The sequence below is a fragment of the Aptenodytes patagonicus genome, chromosome 7 (genome assembly GCF_965638725.1).
Source record: "Aptenodytes patagonicus chromosome 7, bAptPat1.pri.cur, whole genome shotgun sequence".
NCBI classification, from domain to species: domain Eukaryota; kingdom Metazoa; phylum Chordata; class Aves; order Sphenisciformes; family Spheniscidae; genus Aptenodytes; species Aptenodytes patagonicus.
In genome coordinates this window covers 53,232,561-53,258,558 of record NC_134955.1, presented here as the reverse complement: position 1 = coordinate 53,258,558, position 25,998 = coordinate 53,232,561, and the positions used below count along the sequence as shown (strand labels likewise).

General features: G+C 36.2%; 1 protein-coding gene across 1 annotated transcript in view; it reads left to right on the top strand.

Annotated features, from left to right (window-relative positions):
• Window positions 1–25,998, top strand: part of EML5 (EMAP like 5) — a 116,431-nt gene that overhangs the window by 24,199 nt on the left and 66,234 nt on the right. The window contains exons 3-11 of the mRNA XM_076345251.1: window positions 1,428–1,526; window positions 2,073–2,141; window positions 4,823–5,008; window positions 14,821–14,956; window positions 17,893–18,094; window positions 19,198–19,335; window positions 20,099–20,355; window positions 23,110–23,322; window positions 25,195–25,362. Of these exons, the coding sequence (XP_076201366.1) occupies window positions 1,428–1,526; window positions 2,073–2,141; window positions 4,823–5,008; window positions 14,821–14,956; window positions 17,893–18,094; window positions 19,198–19,335; window positions 20,099–20,355; window positions 23,110–23,322; window positions 25,195–25,362 (1,468 nt within the window). The remainder of the gene's footprint in view (window positions 1–1,427; window positions 1,527–2,072; window positions 2,142–4,822; window positions 5,009–14,820; window positions 14,957–17,892; window positions 18,095–19,197; window positions 19,336–20,098; window positions 20,356–23,109; window positions 23,323–25,194; window positions 25,363–25,998) is intronic.

Sequence of the window (25,998 nt, the reverse complement as noted above, 5' to 3'; positions counted from 1 at the left end):
TTTTGTGATGGGTATGCAGTAATTGTAAAACTAGTCTGCATTTACACCTCTCATTCTGCAGTAGGACTGGAATTGAACTGGTTGGAAGTGTAGCTGGAATTGAAACTGATGTTCCTTCCGAGAATGTTTTCAAGGATGGAATAGGAAGGTTGGACTTTGCAGTATTGGAAAAATTGAAGTTGGCATTAATAAATAGGGAGCATGGATAGCAATTGTATTGTTTCTTTTTCTTCTCAGAATCTTGGAACTTTTCAGGCAGTAAAGAAATGATGTTATTGGGAATAGATTTCTGTCTTTGGGAAAAAATTTACTTAAGTTTGGGGTTTGGTTTGGCTTTTGCAAACTCACTTTGATAATCTACATAGGAATTGAACCTAAATTTTGCTTTAATGTGTGTAGGTATTAACTGCTGAACAGTGAAAAAAACTTTGTCCTAAAGATTTGCAAAGCTTTTGTTTATCAAAACTAAGATGTCACAATTCATGCATAAACTGATCAAAAAGACTTAATTTTCTTTCAAAACAAAACTCAAAATCACTCAGTTTCTTTTTATCTGATCTTTAATGCTGTTAGTCTTTCTGTTGAGAATTTCTTTAGGGAAAAATAACATTTTGACTGGTTAACATATAGTAAAAGTGGACTGTTCGTCAATGTGGTCAATGATTTGTGTCAAGAAATCTGTGCAAAATATCTTCACAGTTGAAGACAAGACAGGCTGGAGAGCATAGGAGGATCTCAAACTTTTGTTTTTCTGTATTTTCTTGGAACAATCTTTTTGTCCTTCCTCATTTTACAGTTTAACTGGCTTCAGACTCCTCCTGAGTATTAAAGACTTCATAAAATTTGTATATTTGGGGTCTTGTTGGATTCCGGTTTGAGAAAGGATTCAGAAAGGATTCAGAAAGGAATAGTTACTCATACATGTTTTGAAGAATCAGGCAAAAGACTCTTAAAGCTTTTACCTGTTTTTAATCTTTTTCTGATTCCAGGAAGATTGAAGAAAATACTTTTTCTTTGTATCTCCTGAACTTGTAAAATAAAAACTTAAATTCTTCAAGGTATATGTAATTAAAGGTAAACACATGTAGCTTCATTAACGTCAGTGAGATTATTCCTTTTTGCAAATGTCTCCTGGCTGCTGCTTGCCATGTGTGCTATATGTAATTATATATATTAAACATTATAAGTCAGAAATCTATTGTTATCCGAGAAGATCTTACTTCTTTACGATCACGGTGTCATAACTGAAGAAACGCATCTATGGAAACTTTGGCATAAGATGATGTATCTTTAGTTTTCTTATATATCGAAAGGTAGCTATTGCTTCTAACTCAAATATGTTATGAATTTGTTATCATTCAAAATTATGACTCTAGCTTTCATTAATATACTGAGTTATTTTTCTTATTTTATTTGGACATTTTTAGCGTTTGGTCTCAGTTGGTTTGGATTCGAAAAACACAGTTTGTGTATGGGACTGGAGAAAAGGAAAATTGTTATCAATGGCTCCTGGTCATACAGACAGAGTAAGTATAACTAAGGAATTTGACTGTCAATGTAATTTTAGTTTGTTAAACCATGTCTGTATATATATACTAGAGCTATGTCTGAACAAAAAACATTTTATGTTTTAGAAATTGAATTTGCATAAAGCTTGGATATGTATTAAGATATGTGAAGATATTTAAGATATGTACATTTATTTCTAAAATAAAATGTGTAACTCACTGTTTATTTGTGTATGGTTTATTGAGACTGTAAGCATGTAGGGGAAGTGCAAAATTAATGCACTTCCTAGACCCTAATCCCCATATGGGAAATTGAAATGCAAATAATTTCTTAAATTTTTCTAGTCCGTAAACAAACCTTTACGTTGTTTTATCATGTGTTGTAATTAACTCTAGGAAAAAAACCACAAACAGAACTAATATGAGCTATACATTGCAATCCAGTAGTTCCATTTAAAGCATTTCTAGCTGTCTGTTAATTTGCTACAAGTTTTTACTGTTTTAACTGTGCCATGCTAGAAAGGCCATCTCTGCTGACATCCTTGGGGTTTTTTTTTTGTGCAGATATTTGATATTTCTTGGGATTTGTACCAACCAAACAAGCTCGTCAGCTGTGGCGTAAAACACATCAAGGTAATGAAATAAATGTCAATTCATAAAATATTTAAGCTGCAGTAGTTCATACTCTCTAAAATATATAAAAATAGAATCTAAAAGGAATATATAATTATAATATGAAAGGTCCTCTGTAAGAATAATGTTACTTCTTAGGAACTGCAATCACGGATCACACCTGACTACATTAGGCATTTTACAAGATATATCTAGTGGAAAACAGACCATCTCTGCTCAAAGGAGTTCATGCCCCGACAGAAGGAGTGCAGAAGGAATGAAGCAGTTGTCAGTAGCATTGTATGTAATGTTCGTAATATAATTTAAAATTTAGGTTGTCTAAAACATGCTGTTTGAAATCCCAAGTAGCATAAGACAGGATGCACACATTTAAGGTGAGTCCAGGTACTCAAGTTTCTGATTCTTGAACAATTAATGAATTGTTACACTGCAGAGGTGAAATGAGTTGAAAAACGATTTCTTACATTTTGAGAGAGCATGGGGATACAGTGGAAAGAGAAAGGAAAATGCTTGATCTTTCTTTTAATTCTTTTCTTTTCCCTGCTGTTATTCCTACCTTTGTCATTTTGAACATTTGAACATTTTGAACATTTGAACATTTGAACTCTGTACCTGTTACAGGATTCATAATTTGGACAGTTCATGTCTTTTTCAAGCAGAGAGTTTCTATAAAACACTCTGCTTTGATCCATGTACCAACTGCCGAGCAGAAACAGCTTCTTTTTCAGGTTTAACTCTGTCAGCAGGATTATCGATGCTTGACTGCCATCAAATATGTTTCCTAAAGCCACAGCGTTCTCCCATGCACTGTCTTCTGTGTTACCACATAACAGCAGTAGATGGCAGCTTGAAAGTTCTGTATTGCTCGTATGTGTAGGTTCCTATGGTGGGAAAAATGTGTTGCTTTTTATCCAGTGAACTTTTAGATTAGTATTTATTAATGGTTTATTGGAAAAAGTGTTCAATGTGTTGGCTAGATTGCATACATCTCTAATTTAGCATAGTGTTTAGCGTGTCATTTACAGATTTCCATGAGCTTGATTAATAATGATCCTTTTTTCTACTTCAAGATCTAAAAGGACCGTTATGCCAGGAGTGAGCTAGTATTTGCCAGCAGTGATTTAGTATATTTAAGGTGGCTTTATGATGTCAAAACATAACTATTTAGATAAGCAAAAGTTTATTTGAGCAACTTTTAAGGCTCTACGAAGCCTTTTTAAATAACAATAGCATTTTAAAAATAATTGGTGTTTCCTTTGAGAAAACATTAACTAAAAATCTGAATCCTAGAGACTTATAGGCGTTTGGATCAGGCAAGAGATTTTTGTTGATGTGTATTTTTCTTAAATCATCCCTCCTTTTTGTTCTTTTAGATATCAATAATTACTTACATGTTTGTAATACTATCATTTTTTTTCCTCACATGATATTTTATGCAAATTGTAATACTACTTAATCAAGTTATGTAGATAATTCCAAGTGAACTGGTACTGAGGAATTACTTCTCTTAGGTATGTTACCTACTTCCATATTGGAGCTAGGTGTTTAATTTATGCAGTGATTGTGCAGTTATTTCTTGAGCAACAACATAATCTATAACCTGTGTACTTTGGTTAAAGAAATACTAGTTAAGATACAGGGATTTGTCTAATCAGTATACGGTTATTTCTTAATTACAGTATTGCCGGTACAAAAATCAGTTCATTGAAACTGCTTACATTATCCTGTATTAACTGGAGTCTCTGCTAAGAATTTTGAATAGATTATTGGTAACAGAGAGACTTGCTGTGAAATACAGTTTCGTAAACATGTATACAGGGAACACGCTGAGACAATATAAGAGTGACCTGTCAGCAGTGATGAAATAAATGCTTTCACATTTTGCACTGGATTACTCCAGCAGCTTGTTGACTTTACAGTGCACATTTACATGTTTGGACAGGAGGGTTTGAAGGGAATTTGCAAGTGCTGCTTGTCTGCAGAGATCTCAGAAACTAGAGTGTAGCTGGAGATTTGGTTGGCAAGTATTGTGCTCTGACAAGAGACTTTGCATGTGTCTTTAGGAGACATTAGTACGTGTTGGAGATCACCTAGGAGAAATTCACTCTCATGTGATTGCTGTAATCACATGCTAATGGTTTATTAGAAACTTGTCAAAAATGTCCGCCTTAGATGGCTGCTTTGCATGATCAGTGGTTCTGATGAGAAGTGGTAAGTCTATAATAAAACCAGCTGCTTTCAAACAGAGCAAATGGCAACCTTATCAGAAATGTACATGCTTAGATTGAATCTTTAAATGCCTAAAGTAACGTGAAGTACAAATACAGCATTTGCAAAGTGGAAGTCTTACATCAAAGAAAGATCAGATAATTCTATTATGAAATGCTTTTCAAAAATGACTGAAAATACAACTGACTCATAAAATACAATTTGAAAGAATATCAGTTTGATTTAATACTGATACCCTGAAACTCCTTCCCACCTAGTCTACAATGCTGATTTTATGGAAAGATAAAGTTGGCTAATAAGATAAAAAGTTGTTAACCAACTGGAGAATTAAAGCAGGGGAAAGGGTATGAAAAATGATGTCTTTTGGAGGTAAGTTACTTCTTTCACATGTACGTATTAAATTACAGGATATTAGCAAAATATCCATCTTTCTGAATCACTTTACTTTGCAGTTCTGGAGCTTGTGTGGCAATTCATTGACACCAAAACGTGGTGTTTTTGGCAAAACTGGTGATCTCCAAACTATATTGTGCCTAGCCTGTGCAAGGGATGAAGTGACATATTCTGGTGCACTGAATGGAGATATATATGTATGGAAAGGAATCAATCTTGTACGGACAATACAGGGAGCACATGCTGTAAGTATATCTCTTTAAATTAATACGAAATGTTAAATAGATTTCTGGAGAACTGGAAAGGGCAGTGTAAGGTCACCTGGTCAGTGTTCCTAAACAATTTCAATGATAGAATCATAGAATAGTTTGGGTTGGAAAGGACCTCTAAAGGTCATCTAGTCCAACCCCCCTGCCGTGGGCAGGGACATCTTCAACTAGATCAGGTTGCTCACAGCCCCGTCCAACCTGACCGTGAATGTTTCCAGGGATGAGGCATCCACCACCTCTCTGGGCAACCTGTGCCAGAGAGCTTCACCACCCTCAGCGTGAAAAATTTCTTCCTTATATCTAAAGGAAGTCTAAATCCACGCCCCTTTAGTTTAAAGCCATTCCCCCTTGTCCTGTCGCAACAGGCCCTGCTAAAAGGTTTGCCGCCCTCTTTTTTATAAGCCCCCTTTAAGTACTGATAGGCTGCAAGAAGGTCTCCCCAAAGCCTTCTCTTCTCCAGGCTGAACAACCCCAACTCTCTCAGCCTTTCTTCATAGCAGAGGTGTTCCATCCCCCTGATAATTTTTGTGACCCTCTTCTGGACCCGCTCCAAGAGGTCCGTGTCTTTCTTATGCTGAGGGCTCCAGAGCTGGATGCAGTACTCCAGATGGGGTCTCACCAGAGCAGAGCAGAGTAGAGGGGCAGAATCCCCTCCCTCAACCTGCTGGCCACGCTTCTTTGGATGCAGCCCAGGATACGACTGGCCTTCTGGGCTGCAAGCGCACATTGCTGGCTCCTGTCCAGCTTTTCATCCCCCAGTACCCCCAAGTCCTTCTCGGCAGGGCTGCTCTCAATCCCTTCATCCCCCAGCCTGTACTGATACAGGGGGTTGCCCCGACCCATGTGCAGGACCTTGCACTTGGCCTTGTTAAACCTCATGAGGTTCACAGGGGCCCACTTCTCCAGCTTGTCCAGGTCCCTCTGGATGGCAATCCTGTCCCTCTGGCATGTTGACCGCACCACTCAGCTTGGTGTCACCTGCAAACTTGCTGAGGGTGCACTCGATCCCACTGTCTATGTCATTGATGAAGATAAACAGTACCGGTCCCAATACAGACCCCTTGTGGGACGCCACTCATCACCAATCTCCATCTGGACATTGAGCCGTTGACCACTACCCTCTGGATGCGACCATCTAACCAATTCCTCACCCACCGGACAGTCCACCCATCCAATCCATACCTCTCCAGTTTAGAGAGAAGGATGTTGTGGGGGACCGTGTCAAAGGCCTTACAGAGGTCCAGATAGACGACATCTGTAGCCCTTCCCGTGTCCACTGATGTAGTCACTCCATCCTAGAAGGCCACTAGGTTAGTCAGGCAGGACTTGCCCTTGGTGAAGCCACGCTGGCTGTCTCGACTCACCTCCCTGTCCTCCATGGGCCTTAGCATAGCTTCCAGGAGGATCTGTTCCATGATCTTCCCAGGCACAGAGGTGAGACTGACTGGCCTGTAGTTCCCCGGGTCTTCCTTTTTTCCCTTTTTAAAAATGGGGGTTATGTTTCCCCTTTTCCAGGCAGTGGGAACTTTGCCGGACTGCCACGACTTCTCAAATACGATAGATTGTGGCTTAGCAACTTCATCCGCCAGTTCCTTCAGGACCCGCAGATGGATCTCATCGGGTCCCATGGACTTGTGCACCTTCAGGTGCCTTAGATGGTCTGAAACCTGATGTTTTCCCACAGTGGGCGGCTCTTCACTCTCCCAGTCCCTGCCTTTGCCTTCTGTGGCTTGGGCGGTGAGGCTTGAGCACTTGCCGGTGAAGACCGAGGCAAAAAAGTCATTGAGTACCTCTGCCTTCCCTGTGTCCCGGGTAACCAGGTCTCCCGTTTCGTTCTGGAGAGAGCCCACATTTTCCCTCATCTTCCCTTTATCCCCAATGTACCTATAGAATCTTTTCTTGTTGCCCTTGATGTCCCTGGCCAGATTTAATTCTATCAGGGCTTTAGCTTTCCTAACCTCAGGAAGATAGAGACTCAGTATGTCTAATTTGAATATTCCCCCCCCCCCCCCTCCTTTCTTTCTGTTGCTTAAGATCGCTATTGTGGTAGAAAGTGAATGCTAGATTGAGAAATACATTTAGGTGTTTATTTATGTACTGTCTCCCTTTATCATTGATGGACTTAGTAGAGCCTGGAATGCGTTTAAGTTTAGCCTTAAGTAGACATGTATTACTCTGTTCAATTGCCCACGTGTCGGTATATATAGTGACATTTTATATACCAGAGTTGAGTATATAGCTGCCTCCCCCAAAGAATATGGATCTACTTTATCTGACTTTCTTTTGTGGATGTCTGATTAATCCAAAAGCATCTCAGAAGGCCTGGACTCCTATATTTAGGCAATTGGTGTTGAAACAAAGATGCAGGCCCCCAGAGAGGCTGTGGAGTCTCCATCCGCATCTCTGTCCATTTGGAGATACTCACAACATGGCTGGACACAGCCCTGAGCAACCTGCTGTTATCTGACCCTGCTTTGAGCAGAGGTTTGGACTAGAAGCTCTCCAGAGTTCTTCCCCAACATCAGCTATTCTGTCATTCCGTGAATTGAGTCCTACTGTCTGGTTGTCTGATAGCTCTCTAGAGTCCATTGATTCTATGAACGGTAATATAAGCCCAAACACCTGGCTCATTTGTAGACACGTATGTTTAGTCATTTTAGCTTGACTCAATCACTCTTCCTTGTCCTATGTTGCTGCCTTTTACTGTATTCATTCAGCTTTTTAGAACAGTATACAGCTTTGAAAAGTGAAGATATATCAGTGAAAGTTTAATAAAATTTTTCAAAATGCTTGGTAAGATTTTCTTTTAATCAAAATGTTTTATGCAACTATGAAGTTATTGTATTTTTGCTACGTAAGTTTTCATTATATTTTTCCATATTCATTCAAAGCATATGGTTTTGTGATTAAAGTAGGCAGCAAAAAAACACTTAGTGGTTTGCAATCTAATTTGTGCATGCCAAACTGAGAGAGTCATTTCCTCTCATGGTAGTAAGTCATATACAGTAATATAATGCAAGATTCAACTTCTAACTTGTCCAAGTATCACTTCAAAAACAAAGCAAATCAATTTCTGGTTGTTTTAACCTACGAGGCATGAAACTGCTAAGGTAGCTTCATGAAGCTGTATTATTTGCTGGTTGAAGGTTGATTTTCGTTTCAGAAAGCATTGTACTTTCTAGATAATATTTGAAGTTCCCTTATTAATGATTTTAAATAGCGTGAAAATACAAGCATATGAGTTCCTAGATTGCAGCTTTGAAATTCTAGGTAAAAATCAATAACAGTTAATTATTCTTTCTTATAAGGATGCGTTTGTTTTAACTGGCAGTATTGGACTGGATGGGATGATGTATGTAACTGAAGTATTAAAATCACTGTTTATGATTTGATCAGGTAGAATGGAGGTGACAAAGTGATGAATGGTATGTATGTGTGAGAGGTTGCAGTCAGTCTGTAGTAAGGAGACTCTTGGTTTACTGATGATTTAGAAATGTACATTCAGGATGGTTGCAGCTTGTTGAATTAACTAATTGAAAAGCGATTGGACTGCTTATTCAGACAGCTGTATAATGACAGTGTGATTATGAATAAAAATGAAGTTATGAAGAACGTGTGAAAAACATTCTAGACTATATGTTGAGATGTCTTTATATGCATATAAGTGTATGTATATTTAAAAAAAATAAAATATATACACGCACGGATACCCTCCTGTGTGCATCTATAGAAATACTAAATGTATTCAAGAAGGCGCAAATTATAAACCAAGAAGTATGAGGGGATATTTTAGTTTTCGAATATTCCCTGGTTCTTACTCTGTATCTTCAGATCTGGTTTTAGTGTTCAACAGTGTTCTGTTCTATTCTATATTTTCCTACGGTGACATGGACATTTACTTTTTGATGTTGAAGTTAGTGAAATGAAATTTTTAAAATGCTTATATTGCATATGCAGAACTGGATTCCCAGAGAAAAGAGCGTGCTTTGTCTCCTATCCAAAACTGATCAGGAAAATACCCTCCCATGCTGTTCGATGCTGTAGGAGACACCTGTCCTGTATATTCACTTATTTGTTACTTGGAGTATTTAGAATTGCAACAGTTTATTTCTCAGAATAATGCAGTGCTTTTCAGCTGTTTCAGTGTGAAATGACCCAACTGATACAAACGTAGGATGATGAGAGCTTGCTGCTCCATTACTTTACGTGCTGTGTCAGTTCTTTGTTGACCACAAGATCAAATTTGAAGTGTTCTGCTCCTTATCTTCAGTAGTGTCGGTGGATGGAGCTCAGGTGACCTTGGAGCAGGTCTCATCTAGCCTTCTATTTTTGTCTCTGTCCTTTAGGCTCAATGGAATTGTACTTTGCAGTACTGAAAATTAAGTAGGGGCACTAGTCCATGGCTTTGGAATTCATTTTCACAAGAGATTAGAGTCACTACAAATCTCACCAATTTCAGGGGGAGAAAAAACCCCAATAAAATCTCTTCTGGAAGCTTACTTTCCAACAAAATGAAACCTTGTTTTTCAATAAAATATTACTTTAAAGGATAATATTGTCAGACTATTGTAAGCACAAAATAGAGCAGCTTGGAATAAGAGTGCCTCTTCAGCCATACTAAACCATTACCATAATATTTTACAGTTAGTTTGTACTTAATTTTATAAATCATGTCCTTCTTGTCCATTCTTTTAAAAGAAAACGCAAGTGTAAATGATAACTTTTGTGATGTGCATATGTTGTTAAAAGCACAGTGTGCGCATAGTAGGGAATTGATACAAATTTCCGTTCAGTATGCTAGTGTTGGAATTGTCATCCCTGCCTGCCTGTTTATCATCCCGCATCATTACTCCTCAACAGGCTTGAATTAAACTGAAAATTTATTCAAGGAAAACGTCTCATTGTTTGCATAAAGTACCATGTATCCCTTTCTTGCAGCATAAACAGCAGGTATCCGAGATGCAGGAAAACATTTTCTAAAGCGCGTTAGTGATGTGGGGATATAGTCCATCCAGCTGGCAGTGGTCTGCATTAATATAGAAAACAGGTCCTTTTCAAAGGTTGGCTACCTTTGTTACAGTTACCCTAGCTGAAAAGACATTTTTTATTTTAAGAGTAATTCAATGTGAAAAATAAACCATGCTGTCCCAGTATAAGCAACCAAGGAAACAGCAACTTTAGCAAGCAAAATAAGAATTCACAGCTAAGCCAGATTATCAGTCTTCTGTCACAGCAATACCAAGAACTGTAGACAGAGTTTACAGTGGTGAGCCACTACTGTGAAATATAATCTTCCTATCTAACAAATCACCTGTAAAAGAGTTAAAAACCGGGCATATTACTATGAAAAAAATTTAAAATAGTTGCCTATACGCCTCTCATTGGCTGAAATAAGTAGATGTGTGAAACATTCCTATCTGAGCTTGAGTAGAAACAAAAAGTTGAAAGCAAATCGGTTGGGATGACTGGAGAGTTGGTTGGAAGAGGACTGGAGAGTTGGTTGGAAGAGGACTGGAGAGTTGGTTGGAAGAGGACTGGAGAGTTCACTTAATGTAGAAGTAGGAATGAAAAATAGGAAAAGATGGAAACGAGCAGGGGTTAAGAGTAAAGGCACAGAATTCATGTGCAAGGAACACTGGATGGCAATGGGAAACTCAAATTCTAGTTCTGCTGATCTCTCCTAAATAATAACAACTAATAATGAAAGTTTTAAAAGGGAGAAAGAAAACAGCAACATGAAAGCATATGTAAGTTCATTGGCACTGGTAGTACTTCAGGAGGTTATTTGTAGGCAGTGCATCTGATTCTGGAAAGTTAATATATACCTTGACTAAAAAAAAATAAAATATTTTATTAGATGTCTCATTTTTGTACCAGTGCAAAGAACAGACTATAGATTCTTCTATTTTATCATCTGACGTGTTCTAAATTCAAGGTAGTCCATGAGTATTAAGATATATATACAAGATGTTACTCAGGTATTAAAACAAAATAGTATGCTTATTTAAAAACACTGTACATTTTAAAGAATCTTGTGTGCTATGCCTTTGCCTTGCATGGTAAACGTACATAAGATGCTTTCTCAGCAGCTGAATAATTTATTTTGAGATAGTCTTTCAGAGGTGCACATTAAAGTTGTGTGGATTGATGTCAGAAACAGGTTAAATAACAGGCTCGAGGTTAAATAACAGGCACTCTGTTAAAACCATTGCATGCCTATGTCAGTTGGCTGAATACTAATTAAATATAGATGGAAACAATATAATGAACTTAAATGGATGGTTTTAAGCTGGTATCATGTACTAACACATTAAGTTGTGCAGTATTTTTCTCCTACTGCATAGATTAGTCGTAGATTTGAAAGGTAACTGTCCACTTATTTCAGCCAATGAGAGGCGTATAGGCAACTATTTTAAATTTTTTTCATAGTAATATGCCCGTTTTTTAACTCCTTTACGGGTGATTTGTTAGATAGGAAGATTAAATTTCACAGTAGTGGCTCTCCACTGTAAACTTACTGACACCAGCCTTAAATGTTGGCATTCCATTTCCTTGCTATGCAGTATGTATTGGGAGAGAATATCTTAGAATAAGTGCCCAACATACATGTTGCTTTACATGTTAGCATCTATGTCCTGGATTGTTTCTAGAAGTAAAAAGGTGGCACTGGAGTTCTTATTGAACTGGTATAATGTCTCTGTTCTTCCTATTGCTCAGTAGTAGTCAGTTGCTTCTGAAGTTTCCATATGATCTTTCAAGCTTGGTCCTAATTATAGCTAACTGCAGTCATGCGTTTCAGGAATTGCATAGTCAGAGTTAGTGTAGTGGATTTTATATAAATGACTGCATTTAGATAAATTAACACTTGATTTTTGTCCATTGGAAGCAAGATAGGTCCAGCAGCAATAGAAAACCTGAGACTACCTCACTATTGGAAGCTTCTTGGATACAAGCAGTGGCAAAATGTTCATGCAGTAGAGACCATCTTTTTCAAATTCTTCTTGTACTTTTCCAGCTTTCAACTATCATTTCTGGTAGATCTGAGCATTTATTTTTGTTTGCTCTCATTCAACTGTTTTTTTTTTTTTAATTTGAGGGAACACAGATGTGATACCAGCTGGTTATATTGGAAAAATAGGAAATACTCTGCATTCTGAGAAAACCGCTGATCAATTTGAGATGTTATTTCCAGAATTCTTCCGTTCATTAGGAAGCGTAATGAAAAATTTGTAACAGAAGAATGCAGTCTGTATATCAAACTTCGTAACTTTTAAGATGGAAGACTTTGAGCCACACCTTTTTTTTGATTCAGGAGCACAATCAATCTTTGTTGCTCGCATTATTCAAGTGGATCAAACAAAGTCAATGCAATTGTTTGCTTCTCATTACTGCTAGAAGGCTATTGACCATCAAGAATCAAATTATGTTAATGACAATTTCAGGCTGAAGTATTAAGAGAAGCATGAAGACTCCAAAGTTGATTTGCATTAACAATCTTGACAGTTTCTGAAAGGAAAGATTTAGTGGAAGACTTATGACTGGCCAAGCTACCAGAGTAAAGAATCTGTCTTTTCCCCGTTAAGTGTGGGCCTAATAATTAAATGAAGAGTAGTGAAGCTCAGCTTCTTCCATTAGGTATTTACAGTCCCCATTAATAAGGGACCTTTTTTCTAGTTTTCATCTAACTCTTCTATTCCAGTGGCGCATAGAGTGAAATGAGAATGTCCTATTGCATTTCAAGAGATTGAGCAAGCACATCTGCCAAATCTCCTTGACAACCAGTATGTCCTTTTCAAGATAAGGATATTCTGTGAAATGGAAAACAGATTAATCCTGGATCCACTTGATCTTATCTTCAGAACATTCAGCCAGCTTCCCACTTCGCCAAATGTCTGATTCTTTTTTTAGAACTGACTAATTAAATAATGGATTTTGGAAGGAGTTAATTAGAGAAAAGAGAATAGTTCTATTATCAAGGTTGCATTCCAAAAAGAGCTTTAAAAGATGTAAATATGCCAGAACTCGGGCAGAATTCAGTATATGGTACAAAATGAGCCAAAATTCCTCTAGCGTTTTATTTGCTCAATGACGCTAAAAGGTTAATGCAGTAAAACAGACAGGCAGACACACACAGAGAAACAAATACAGTTTGGGTTGTATTTTCAAAAATCTCTAGGCTCCTAAAGAAACAGGATTTTCAGGACATTAGAGATAATGGGAGTTAGCCTTCTAATCTGCTTATGACTTAAAAATTCCACTACACTTCTGTTTAGGCATGTACTACTCCTGAAAATATGGCTTGTCTTAAAAGTCTGTATCCTGAGGATGGACATGACACATCAAAAAACTTGAGTTCTGTCACCTTAGTCTTTCAGTTTTGATTGTCATTTGACATTCTAGTAATAATACGCTTTTTTTGTGAAAGCTGAGAGATTTCTTTTTTCTCAACTTGAAAAATGATATCCTTGTTACCTGATGCTAGAGAAGCAAACACAGTCCATATTTCATTATGATCAGTCCATTATGGTATTTTCCTTAGCTAAAATTTAAGAAGAAAAAACAGTTTGGTAGGAGAGGATAGTCATGAGTAACATGGGAATTCTCACAAGCCACAACACTGGATGCTAATTTGTTCTGTAAGTGTACAGCTTTATTTTCCCCCAAAAGCCAATCTCTCCCTTGCAAACTTTTGGGATTAATGTGCTTCAATACTGTAAAATCCAGACCCCCAACCAAAGAAACTATTGGAACATTACATTTACTTCTTTACAAAACTGAAATTTCAGAACAATATTGTAGAAGATATATGTCTGTTATTGGCTGTTCTACCTTCTTTTGGACAGGAGTTACAGAGACAGGATTTTTCCTTCCATCGTTTTTAATGCTCTTCTGTTTTGGCATAGCTGAATATTAAATATTTTCAAAAAATATAGAACTTTTTTTTTTTAACTTCTCATAGGCTTATTAACTAAAGTTGCCCTTTCAGTAGCTTTGCTTACTGAAATGCGTGAGCTACTTCAGAAAATAAGACTAGTGAGCTGTGTAGGCACTTTAAAAAAAAAAAGTGTTTATGCTATTTAGATAATGTATCATGTTTACATCAAATATAGTGGCTATGTGGATACAGTATCTTTGTTTTAATAAAAGATATATCATCCTTGCCTCCTTGTTATCCTGAAGAAAATGTATCAAGTGAGTTAAAGAAAATGTGTTAGGTTTTGTTTCCTGATGTCCACCTTTAAAATAAGAGCTTATATTAAGTATTTTTAAATGGTGTAGTGATCACTGTTTTTTTTAATATTTTGCTTCTAAACTTAAATTCTAAATCAATCTTCCTGGGCTTAAAAAGTAAAAAAATCCCAGGTGTTTTTTGCCTGGTTGCATAGAAGCTGAGTAATAGCAACAAAGGCCCTGAACCAAGTGTAATGGAGATCCGTGGAAATCCTCCTGCTGACATTTGTGAGACTTGGACCAGGGCCTAAGGCAAGAGGATAGGAAACTAAACTCTTTCTGGGGATAAGAAGCAGCATCACTACGATCACCATCAGGATGAAAGCAGTATTGCAACAATTCTCTTATCTTACTGTTTGTCACTGAATGTGGATTCTGCTTGTTTTGAGTTTGTTGCCATTTCTGGCTCATTCATATTTAAAACTTGTATTAGTTGCATATGTTCATGCTATTTTCAACAGTGTAACAGGTAGGAAGACAATCAATACCGGCATGGGCAAGAGTTCCACTTTCCATACCTGTGTATATTGTTAAAAATAACTTTCTTCTCTCTTTAGGCAGGAATTTTCAGCATGAATGCATGCGAAGAGGGGTTTGCCACTGGTGGCAGGGATGGCTGCGTTCGCTTGTGGGACTTAAACTTTAAACCAATTACTGTGATTGATCTCAGGGAAACAGACCAGGGATATAAAGGTAAAAAGAAGTTTGTCACTTTTGATATACCAGTAAGGTAGGAAACTTACCGGTGTTTTGAACAAGAAGACTTTAAAAAAACAAAAAGGTTGTTTCATGTAGATTACTGTGAACCGTTTGCTAGAAAAGAAATTTGATCATGCCCACTAGTATGAAGGTCATGTAGTCCTTCAGAGTTACTGTAAAACATACTATGAAGTTGTAGACACAGAAATTCAATTTTTTTGTTCTTTTAAACCAATAAAACACACATCTTTTCTATAGCATAGCAGTTTTTAACAAGGAACAGTAGTGCTTTAAGAGAACTTGGAAGAGACAGTGAGATCCACAATGTAAAACAGTGGAGTACAGAAATTGCATTTGCTAGTTACCCAAATTTTCATAAAAACTATTTGGAAGTAATCTATAGTTTCATAGTACTTAGAACGCTGCTTACATGTACCTATTACTTCAATTACAGTTTATGTTGTGCTAAAATTTTATATCTAGCAGTCTATAGCATGATTTGTCAGTATTCTAGATATTGTTGCTGTAGTGATTCAGGAAAAGAATACAAACGTATACTGAAGCACTAATGTCACTTACAATATTGCTTTTGTTGGCATTTGGTTTTCTTTGCCACCAGCCACTTTGTTATTTTTCTAATATCTTGCCAAGAATTTGACAATGTGGTAGAATGTCTGTGATGGCAATCAGATATTCAGGGTCAATAAATAATTGATTGCAAGTTAAATCTTTGTATTCTGTAATTGATTTGGCATTCCCACCAAGATTGTGAAATATTGCAACAAGATAATACATTCGATTTTAAATGCCCTGCAGTACAGTGACTCTGTTTTAAATTTAAACGTACTCAGCTGCTGTTTCTCAGCTCTCTTGCATGTAGTTGAAAGCTGTGTTTCATTCCCCGTTTCATTCTTTCAAACTTGTTCTCCACTCCAGATTGTCTCCTTTACTTTTGATGGAACAGACTCTTGCCATTAACTGTTTTGGTTCTTCTTGATCACTTATGTGAACTCCATCCTCGTCTTTTTGACTTGTCAAATGCCCATGATAGAGCTAATAGATTTTTAAAAATCCTATCTTTAATAAGTTCAGTTTCTTGAATCTTTTCCCTTTGATCTTTTTTTTCTTATTGTATCCTTTTGAGGATTGCCTTTATGACCTGTCCTTCTACTCGTTTTCTTAATTGTATTTTTTGCTACTCCTATACCTCAACTCTTGGTAGTTTTATCCGTGAACAGGAACTCAAGTTCTGTATCCCTGTGAATGGCTCACAGAGCAATTAGTTGACTCTAGATATATCTCCAAGTAGTCAAATTATTTTTCAAAATATCTCCCTCCACCACAAGAAGTTCCAAATTACTAAACCAGTTGTCTTAATCATACTTCATCAAAGACTCTGGTTGTTTGTTTCTTTATTTTTTAATTACTGTAGACAGTATAGCCATATAATGTCTAGATTATAGGGCTGAATGGTAAGGTGGTTATATTCACCAGTGCAGCACAATAGGAACAAATCTGTAAAGCAAAACAGTTGGTGTGGAGGGTTAGAGTAGCACAATATACATGCATTTTGAGGGGCGTTAGCTCTAGTCTGGTTCAGTGGACTGAACATTGTATTGCAATTGGAGTGCACTGAGTGCACTCCTGGAGCACATCTTTCAGTTCTGTTTCATATGGAGGGAGTCTTATTTGTGCATTTGAAGGCTATCTTGTAATGCAAGGCATGGTAAGTAGGCACGATGAGAAGCTTTGCTTTGAAAGCCAGCTTTGTCAGAATTAAACATCAGTGCAGATGCACCAGACTGGCCTGCTAACCCACCCATTCACAGTTTCTGAGACTTGCAATTTTTTTCCAATGTAAATTTAATAACATAAGGATCTTCTTTTTCCTCTAAATAGTTAAAAATATTTTTCAGAAGCACATCAACTCATTCCATTACAATATGCCTTTCTCTCATCTGATAGATATAATTTTGTCTCGCATATTAATCCAGAGTAGTTTTTCAAAGATCACTCTTGAGCTACTCTCCACGAAAGTCAGTGTTTAGGCAAAGTCAATTAAGTTAGGCATTGCTACCATCTGGTTATCTACACCTGAAATTGGCAAAATTGAGTTGCGCTATCAGAATGTAATAAATACAGCCTGTTTTAAAAGGTGCATGTTCCTAAAATTGGGCACCTGAGACTGGGTTCTCAGTGTACAACTGTCCTAACTTCCATTTTATTATTCCCAACCTTATCTACAAACAAGTGCAGCCTGTGAGTGCTCACCTCCACTGTAAGCCTGGAAACTAATTCCGTTGTTAGAAATGCATGTTAAATTCCATCATAAACCCTTTTCATCTCTTTATATGTTGTTTCAGTTTGACCTATTTTTATTTTCTATTTAGTGGGAAAAATAATTCCAGACACTATTAAGATGTTACAAAGATTTGCTTTAGGGGAAGCATCTTGGAAACAAGCTGGGGAGAATTGGGCTCTTTGACTGTCTTGCATATAATGCATGTTCCACTGATGCTTCTGGCACCTATATAATTTAGGTTCATCTACCTAGTACTAAGGTCCATGGTTTGATCAGAAATTGTAATTTATATTGTCTGCTACCTTTGTTGAAATTTAAAGACATTAAATGTGTAATTTCCGATGCAAATGTCAGTATTACCTTTCTCTATCAGAGATTGGCTACATGTCCTTTATTAAAATAAGGCTCCCATTTTATTTTAGAATTTTTGTAATACTGAGCTTGAAAAGTTAATGTTCCAAGGGCAGTATGTGTTACATGGAATAGATAAAAGGAGTAAATGGCGGAGTAAGAGAAGGTATATGAATGCTTCTTGACATTTTCTTGCTTTTATGTTTTGTCATGTGCTATGTTACCTTTGTTTCACAAATTCTCAGGATGTATCTCTCAGTAACAATCTCTTCTACAGGTCTGTCTGTAAGAAGTGTTTGCTGGAGAGGAGACCATATACTCGTCGGGACACAAGATAGTGAAATTTTTGAAATTGTGGTGCATGAGCGTAATAAGCCTTTCCTGATAATGCAGGGGCACTGTGAAGGAGAGCTGTGGGCTTTGGCTGTCCATCCTACAAAACCGCTGGCAATGACTGGAAGTGATGATCGATCAGTCAGGTTAAATCTTGTTTGTTTGTTTAACTGAATATAGTTTTATACAAACAGCTCATTTTGTAGATAACCTAATTGAAATGTATACATTTTAAAGGTATTAAAGTGTGGCATTGAAGTGTTTCTGATCTAGTTCAGTTACGCGTGAAATTAGTGCTCTCCAGTAATAAAATATAGTGAAAATGTGTATTTCACAAAAATGAAATGTACAAAATTTGAACAAATTTCATTTAACCTAACATTAAGCACTCATACACAAGTATCCTGTAAGTGTTTCCTTTTCAGGAGTTATGTTAGGCATTCACAGGTTACAATGAAAAAAATTGTAATAAAAACTTACAATTTTTACTCTACCATAGTCATTTTTCACATGCTGCGAATTAACTTTTAGCTTGGGATTTTCATCAAATTTAACACATGCATAGGAAATAAAATCTATATTCTGAGAAAACCCAGTAAATTACTCCCTTTTACAAGTTCATCTTTTTTTGTCAAAAACACCTTTTCTTTTCTTTCTTAGAAATTAAATGTGTTGGCATTTTTGTTAACTATCTTAAGTGTAACGTGGTTAAGCAAAACAGTAGTTGAATTATGAATATTGAAATAATGCTCTAGAATTCCAGATATACCTTGTAAATGGTAGATGTTATAATGTATCTTGTAGTAAAAACTTCCATGTTATAATATTATCTAGTTATATGTAAGGACTTATGAATAATGACTTGTTAATAGGAAAGGATATGTTTACTGAGCAAAGTCTTTAATTGTTCTTTAATGTTCTTCTTGGCTAAAATGGTTAACAAAATAGTGGAATTTTCACAGAGTGGTCTAAAAGTATATATTGTCACATGTTGTCATTCTTTTTATATTCAGAAAGTCAAACAAAATTAATCTGCCCTTGCATTTTCTCATTAGATATTTTCTCGCTATGTTAAATATAAGAATATTCTTTGCTGTGTGCAAAATTCACACTTTTGTCTTAGATTTTCCTTGTGGAAAATTATTTTAAAATAGGACACTACCATGTGCAGCGTTCTGCAGAAATTGCAGGCTTCATGCTGTCTATGACACAGCTACAAACCACTCCTTACATTTGTACTTTATTTTAGAATTTGGAGTTTAATAGACCATGCTCTGATTGCCCGATGCAATATGGAGGAACCCATTCGCTGTGCTGCAGTTAGTACTGATGGAATCCATCTCGCTCTTGGAATGAAGGATGGCTCTTTCACTGTGCTTCGAGTCAGGTATGTTACAAAAATTAAAGATAGATACGTTATTATCTCTTTCAAGCATGTTCTCTAATTGCTTTTATAAACTGTATGTATATTGACACATATATAGTGACCATACATGAGGAGATCACTTACGTTTCTGTTTTAAATTACTCATCTTGAGGGTGCTCAGATTTTTTAAATGTGCGCTACATGTGTTCATGTTGTTCCATAACAACACATTTGAAAAAGTATGTTGGTCTATTTGCAAAGAGTGGCAGTGTTCTAAGAAGTGTTTACTTTAGGTTTTAGCTTTATTAATTATTCTTGAATTATTAAGAAATAAATTTTCATTACTTGCTAAATTGCTTCCATGTGTTGGAATGCTGCTGTCAGCACATCACGCATACAAAAACAGTGCTGCCTTGTTGCTGTGATCCCACAGTTTTAAAGGGAAAATGAGATCTATGTCTCATGTCAGTGAAGTTTTCTTCCCTGAGTGAATAAAGATCTGGTCATCTACCTGATTACTTTTTTTTTTGTGGACCCAGCTTGAACAGTTCCTTTTGTTCGCTCTCCCTCAGCCCAGTGCAGCACCTTCTTGTGTCACTGTTCCCTTCTCTTTTTTTGGCTGTGAAGCCCTACCCAACTCTAAAAATAGCAGTGTTGTGTTTGCACATATGCTAGTAAAGTTTACTTCATCATTTCACAATTTTGTCCATTTTTTTAAAACTGGGAACTTGACAGTATGATAAGGCTCTTCTATACTTATGACATGCTTTCTTTCATACTACAGAGATATGACTGAGGTTGTTCATATCAAAGACAGGAAAGAAGCTATTCATGAACTGAAATACTCACCAGATGGGAATTTCCTAGCTGTTGGTTCCAATGACAGCTCTGTGGATATATATGGTGTTGTTCAGCGATACAAGAAAGTTGGGGAATGTATTGGATCTTTAAGTTTCATTACCCATATGGATTGGTCTTTGGACAGTAAATACTTACAGACCAATGATGGCAACGGGAAGAGACTTTTTTACAGGATGCCAAGTAAGATTCTGAGTTGCCTTTATGATATTTGTTACTTATTACAGAAAGAATGTATAGTAGTTTTGTAAAAACAGACAAATATAGATCCTGGTTCAAAGCACTGGGTTATAGAGAATTTTTTTTCTAAGTTCATATAAATATTTGCTATATTTGAATAAGTACAGCATTTTCTGGCAAAGTTACTTAACTATTTTTATCCTTATATGTTTACTCTTCTTTATAATGCATCTTTTCATGGTAGAGATGCTGGCTTATAATTTATTTTATTTCTCAAAACTAAATCTTCACTCCCACTTTTTTAGAAAAAGAAAAATATTGCATTCAAATTCAGTTTTTGCAGTAGCTTAATAACTTTGTGCTTACTGAGCTTGGATGTTAAATGGATTATCATTTGCTTGCACTGTATGTTTTTTAAAATGTGTGGAAAAATCCATATGTTGCATCTCGGAAGAGTTATCTGGTTTTCTAGAACTATGTTTGCAGCAGAACTGAGGAATTTAACTTAAAAGAGCTTTTACAGTGAGAAATTTGTAATAGATAGAAACAATCGGAATGCAAATGAATTTGGAAGTATAGTGAGATTGGCTAACTGTAGAGAAAATAAGAGTAACTGATATAAGTATGCCAGAATATTAGGAATTACTCACTGGAAACAAAAGAAATATTGAAGCTGTGATACATACATGATTCAATCATGCTACCTTCAAAATGAACAAAAATATCAAAATGAAATTTAGCTGGGCAGTCTACTGATAATGCAAGTTCAAATGTGTCTTTTTTATGGCAGGGGACTATTAAAGAAAATTAGTACATTACATAGTATTAAAATATAGTTTTCAGATTCAAAGTTTGTGACAAAACCATTATTGTAAATATTTTCAAGACAACGCTGTCTTGAAAACTTGACTGAACTCTTGAACCATGCTCTTGAAAGAGTTTTCATCAAGACAATTCCCCCTGCAAGAGGACATATGCACATAGTACATATATCTTAAAGCTTCAAATTTAAGTAGTCCTGATTACAATATGTCAAGGGCAGTATTTGTCACAAGGTTTGACTTGTTTCTTCTGGGTGTATACACTCTTTACATAATATCATTCTATATTTTTCCCACTCATCATATTTGTAGTAAGTATTTATTATCATCACCACTTACTATATTGTCCCTTCATTTGTTATACAATATTTACGCTTTGCATTGTACATTATTTATAGTTCCATGGAGCTTTTTGTGACTCTTTGCTGAAGCATCTAATTCATTCTGTTCACAAGTTTGATTTTGTGCACTGAAGGAGACAGAAGTTATGTAAGAAAAGATAGTAAATGAGAACTTAATTGGACTGTAACAAATACATACACACAGGAGGAGCAATTTCAGGTTACATAGGCAGCTTTCAGCCTGGAGTTTCTTGATGTATTAGAATGTGGGATTGTGAAAGCTTGTTTATGAAAAAGTGTAGCACGGTCAGTGAAGTTAGAGGTATCTCCTAAATATTTTAAAGTAATGACCAGAATCATGTAACACTTGAAAGTCCACTATAAATGAGTAAGGAACTTACAGTTGCCTAATACAAGATCTGTAGGACTTAGCCACGGATATAACCAGTATTAGTAGTCATCGTTTACATGGATTAGTGATTGAAAGAGATTACAAGGTAAACCTTGTCAAAGGGTGCAGTTATTTCATCAGAGCTGAAGGATCTTCAAACAGGGCACTTGAGTTCCTTTCCAGTTTTTGGAGGGGTATATAGTAGTTAAACTTTTCCTTGAGTGTGGGGTGTGTGTTTGTTTGTCTGTTTGTTTTTTCCTTTGTGATTTATTTGCCATTTTGCTTTATCTTCTCTATGGCTGTTCTTTACTCTGTTTCGGTCCACTTGAGTTCTCCCTTGCCCTATCCCTCTGTTGAAAACTTACCTCCTTACAGTACCTGAGGCTGCTCTCCCCTCCCCTCCCCTCCCCTCCCCTCCCCTCCCCTCCCCTCCCCTCCCCTCCCCTCCCCTCCCCCTAGTCAGAATCCTATTAACAATAAGAAAACAGGAAAAAAACCAGCCCAGTTGCCTTCAGTTTTGTTACCACTGGAGACAGAGGTGAATTGTTGGCAGTGTCCTGCTCAGGTTGTGCAGTTGCGCACTCAGTCCGACTCACAACTTTTACATTTGCTTGCATTGTTCTTGTGTTGCTCCTGCAGTCTGCTTCTGGCCGTTCCTGAAGACAGTATTTATTAAATGGGCCTTTGGTCTGACTCAGTACTGAGCTCTTACATGAAACTTTGTGGGATTGGAACAATCTTATTACAGATAGAGCTGATATGAAATAACGTAACAAGGATCTAAGCATAAAACTGGTACTTTCAGTAATATACAGTGGCCAGATCTAAATGAGTTCTTCAGTTTTTGCTCTAAACAATCCAGGTTTCTAGAAGAGTTCAGCAACAGAATTTTTCCAAACTTTATCTTAGAATGGCTACATGTATTTTTTGATAAATATTTAAAAATAACACAGCCTCAAGCAGATATCAAGAAATAATAAAAACTTCAAAGTACCAAACCCATGATCTTCTGTTAAGTAGTCTTGAGAAGCCTTACTACTGATACTGTTGGTCATGATAGGGAATATTCGATCAGGACAGTTTTAGAAGTCAATTTTTAATTCTTCCTCAGTTGGATTTGATTTCTGGAGAATTTCAAAAATTTTACATTCTTTAAAATTGCATAAGTGAATATTGAAAAATAGCTCTTTATTTTTGTTCTTAGGTGGAAAAGAAGTAACAAACAAGGAGGAATTAAAAGGCGTTCAGTGGGCATCATGGACCTGTGTTTCTGGCCTTGAAGTTAATGGAATCTGGCCCAAATATTCAGATATAAATGATATAAATTCTGTGGATGCAAATTTTATTGGGCAAGTTATGGTTACAGCTGATGATTATGGAATAGTAAAGCTCTTCCGATACCCGTGTCTAAGAAAAGGTAGTACCTTTAAGTTCCATTATAAATGTGTATTTCTGAATTTTGGTTATTCAAGAAAAAGGTTTTAGAAACTGGGTTTTTGAAAATTATATAAATGGCCAATATTTATTCTTAGAAGTTTAGTTTGAGCTCAAAGGTGGAAAACAATAATAGGCTGGTGTTATTGACAGCTGTAATAGTAACAGTATTTTATTTGCATTTTGAATAGGATAGCCAAAAGTTTTACATGTATTTTATTTTGTAAAATAGGTTTGTTTGTTTGTTTTTTAATAAAATTTCACGAGGTGATAAAATATCTACCCTTTTATGAGATACATATCTTGAAGACGAAGATGAAATACTTAAAGTAGTTTTCTTCCTTCCTCTGGATCTGTGATGGAGATTTGGGCTAGGAAGTAGAAAAAATAACTTTACTAAATGATTAGAGGCAATAAATAAGTGAACAGCAAGTTGGTCCTGTAACTAGAGTATGCCACTGTATGTTATTTGAAGTTTAAAAACTTTTCCCTCACATTTTTCCTCAAAGTTTTACTAGCAGTAAGGACAAACCTCACGTGACATTTTTAAAACTGAAGCCTAAAGGAAGGTGTATAATTCAAGTTTACTGTTTAGGACTGAGTGAACAGGGGAGAGATGTATATCTTTTTAGACAAGAAAGGCTTCATTTTTTCAGAGCTGTTTGAAGAACTCCATTCTGGACACCATTCAAGTTGAACTGTAACAAATTATCAATAGCAGAGATCTCTGTCTTCAAGATGATAACATGATGATGATCAGAGAAAGCCTGTGAAATGTTCGCTAGCTTTTAAGAAGAGTCCTCTTTGCCTAAAAAGTTTGCCTGGGGACTCGATCAAATCTTTAAGTTTTGAAAGGGGAAACAAAAAGTTGCACTGTTGCATCATTGCAATTTGCAGCATTGCATGTTTAATGGTGGCTACAACTCCATGATCTTTGTGATGGGTCTTAACATATGTCTTCAAGCACTATGTGTGTAAAGAAATGATTTTTTTTTTTTTTTTAAATGACTGATATTCCCCTGTAGTTTTTTCAACTCGTTTTGTAAAAGGTGATATTAAAAAACATTTCATTTCAATCTTTCCCATTTTATTTTTAAAGTGACAAGGCTTTTATTGGTACCTGAGGTAATCCAAAAATATGTTCTTGAAAACAGTCTTCTGTCCATTTGAAGGAGACTGAATTTGTTCCCTTTTAATCCCCTATTTTGCAGTAGAATTATAAAATCAAAGGAACAAGAATCTGTATAACGGAGTGCTGTTAGGAACTTCTTTTTAGTAACTGATCCAATGATTGTGTTGTAATTATGTAGTAGTCAGTGAAAAAGTTAACTTGATGTAGTTATACTACTACTAAAGGTGTGAGGATATGAATTGCTAGAAGTGCTTAGCACTCAGATTGCACAAACAGTGGGAACTGGTGCTACGAGCACACATGGTGGTGTTTTCACAGAGCTAAATATACATCATTTAACATTTAAATAACTGCATCTTTTCAATGTAGAAATAATAATTGGCAAAATATTGGTTTGTAAAAAAATAAAATTAATACAATAACACTTTTAAAAAAATCTTCCTTTAGTACACCTCGTATAACGCTATCATATGTCTTCCCTCTTTGTGTTTGACTTGTTCAAGATATTATATCCTGAAATGCAAATTTAAAAATTTATCTTAAAGACAGATTAAAATTTGGGAATACTGCAAAAAGTTACTGCTATTAATTAAAATATCACTAGTAATTAGAATATCTTCATTAAATGATTACTTTTTGTAAGGGTTCCTTGATATATTTTCCTAAGGTGCTTCTGAAACATTTATTCTGCATATATTGAAGAGATTTTTATTCTTGTTCTAGGAGCAAAGTTTAAAAAATACCTCGGTCATTCTGCTCACGTGACAAATGTCAGATGGTCTCACGATCACCAGTGGGTTGTTTCCATTGGGGGAGCTGATCATTCTGTCTTTCAGTGGAAATTTGTCCCTGACCGGAAGTTGAAGGATTCTCTTCATATAGCACTCCAAGGTAAGTGACTTTTTAAAAAAAAAATGGGTGGGAGGAGGGGAGGCTAAAGGAGAAGTAAAATTCCTTGGTGCAAGTGTAGAAATAAATATTCAGTATTGTCGGTCTGCACAAAATTGTTGTTCTTTAAACTTTGCAGCTGCCTGAAGTACCTGATAGCGTTGCCTAATACGTGCCTGTACCCTGTATGCTCAGTCTAGGAAGATTGTGAAAAAAAATCACCACTGTGTTCCCTGTGCAAAGGGAAAATTTAAAAGTTCGGATCATAGATATGAATGTATGAATTCTGTACATATCATCCTCTACTAAATTTTCAACTGGATGCCCAGATGTCACTGGAAAAAAAAGATGTATATACTCATTTGATTAAAGTTTTGAGGTATTTAGATGATAATTTAAGCATTATAATTGGGGTTGGGGGGGGGGGTGTGTTTGTTTGTTTTAAAGCAGACTGTAGGTGTTTAATATTTGGAAAAAAAACACAGATCAAGTTTCCACTAGTGACTAATACAGCAATTAATCTCATGATTGAGTTTCCCAAAATCAAACAATTAACTGAGTGCCTCACTTGGAAATTCCTAAAGGAATTTAAAGAGTCCTTTGGGGAAATAAGTATATAGAGTTACAATGAAATAGGCT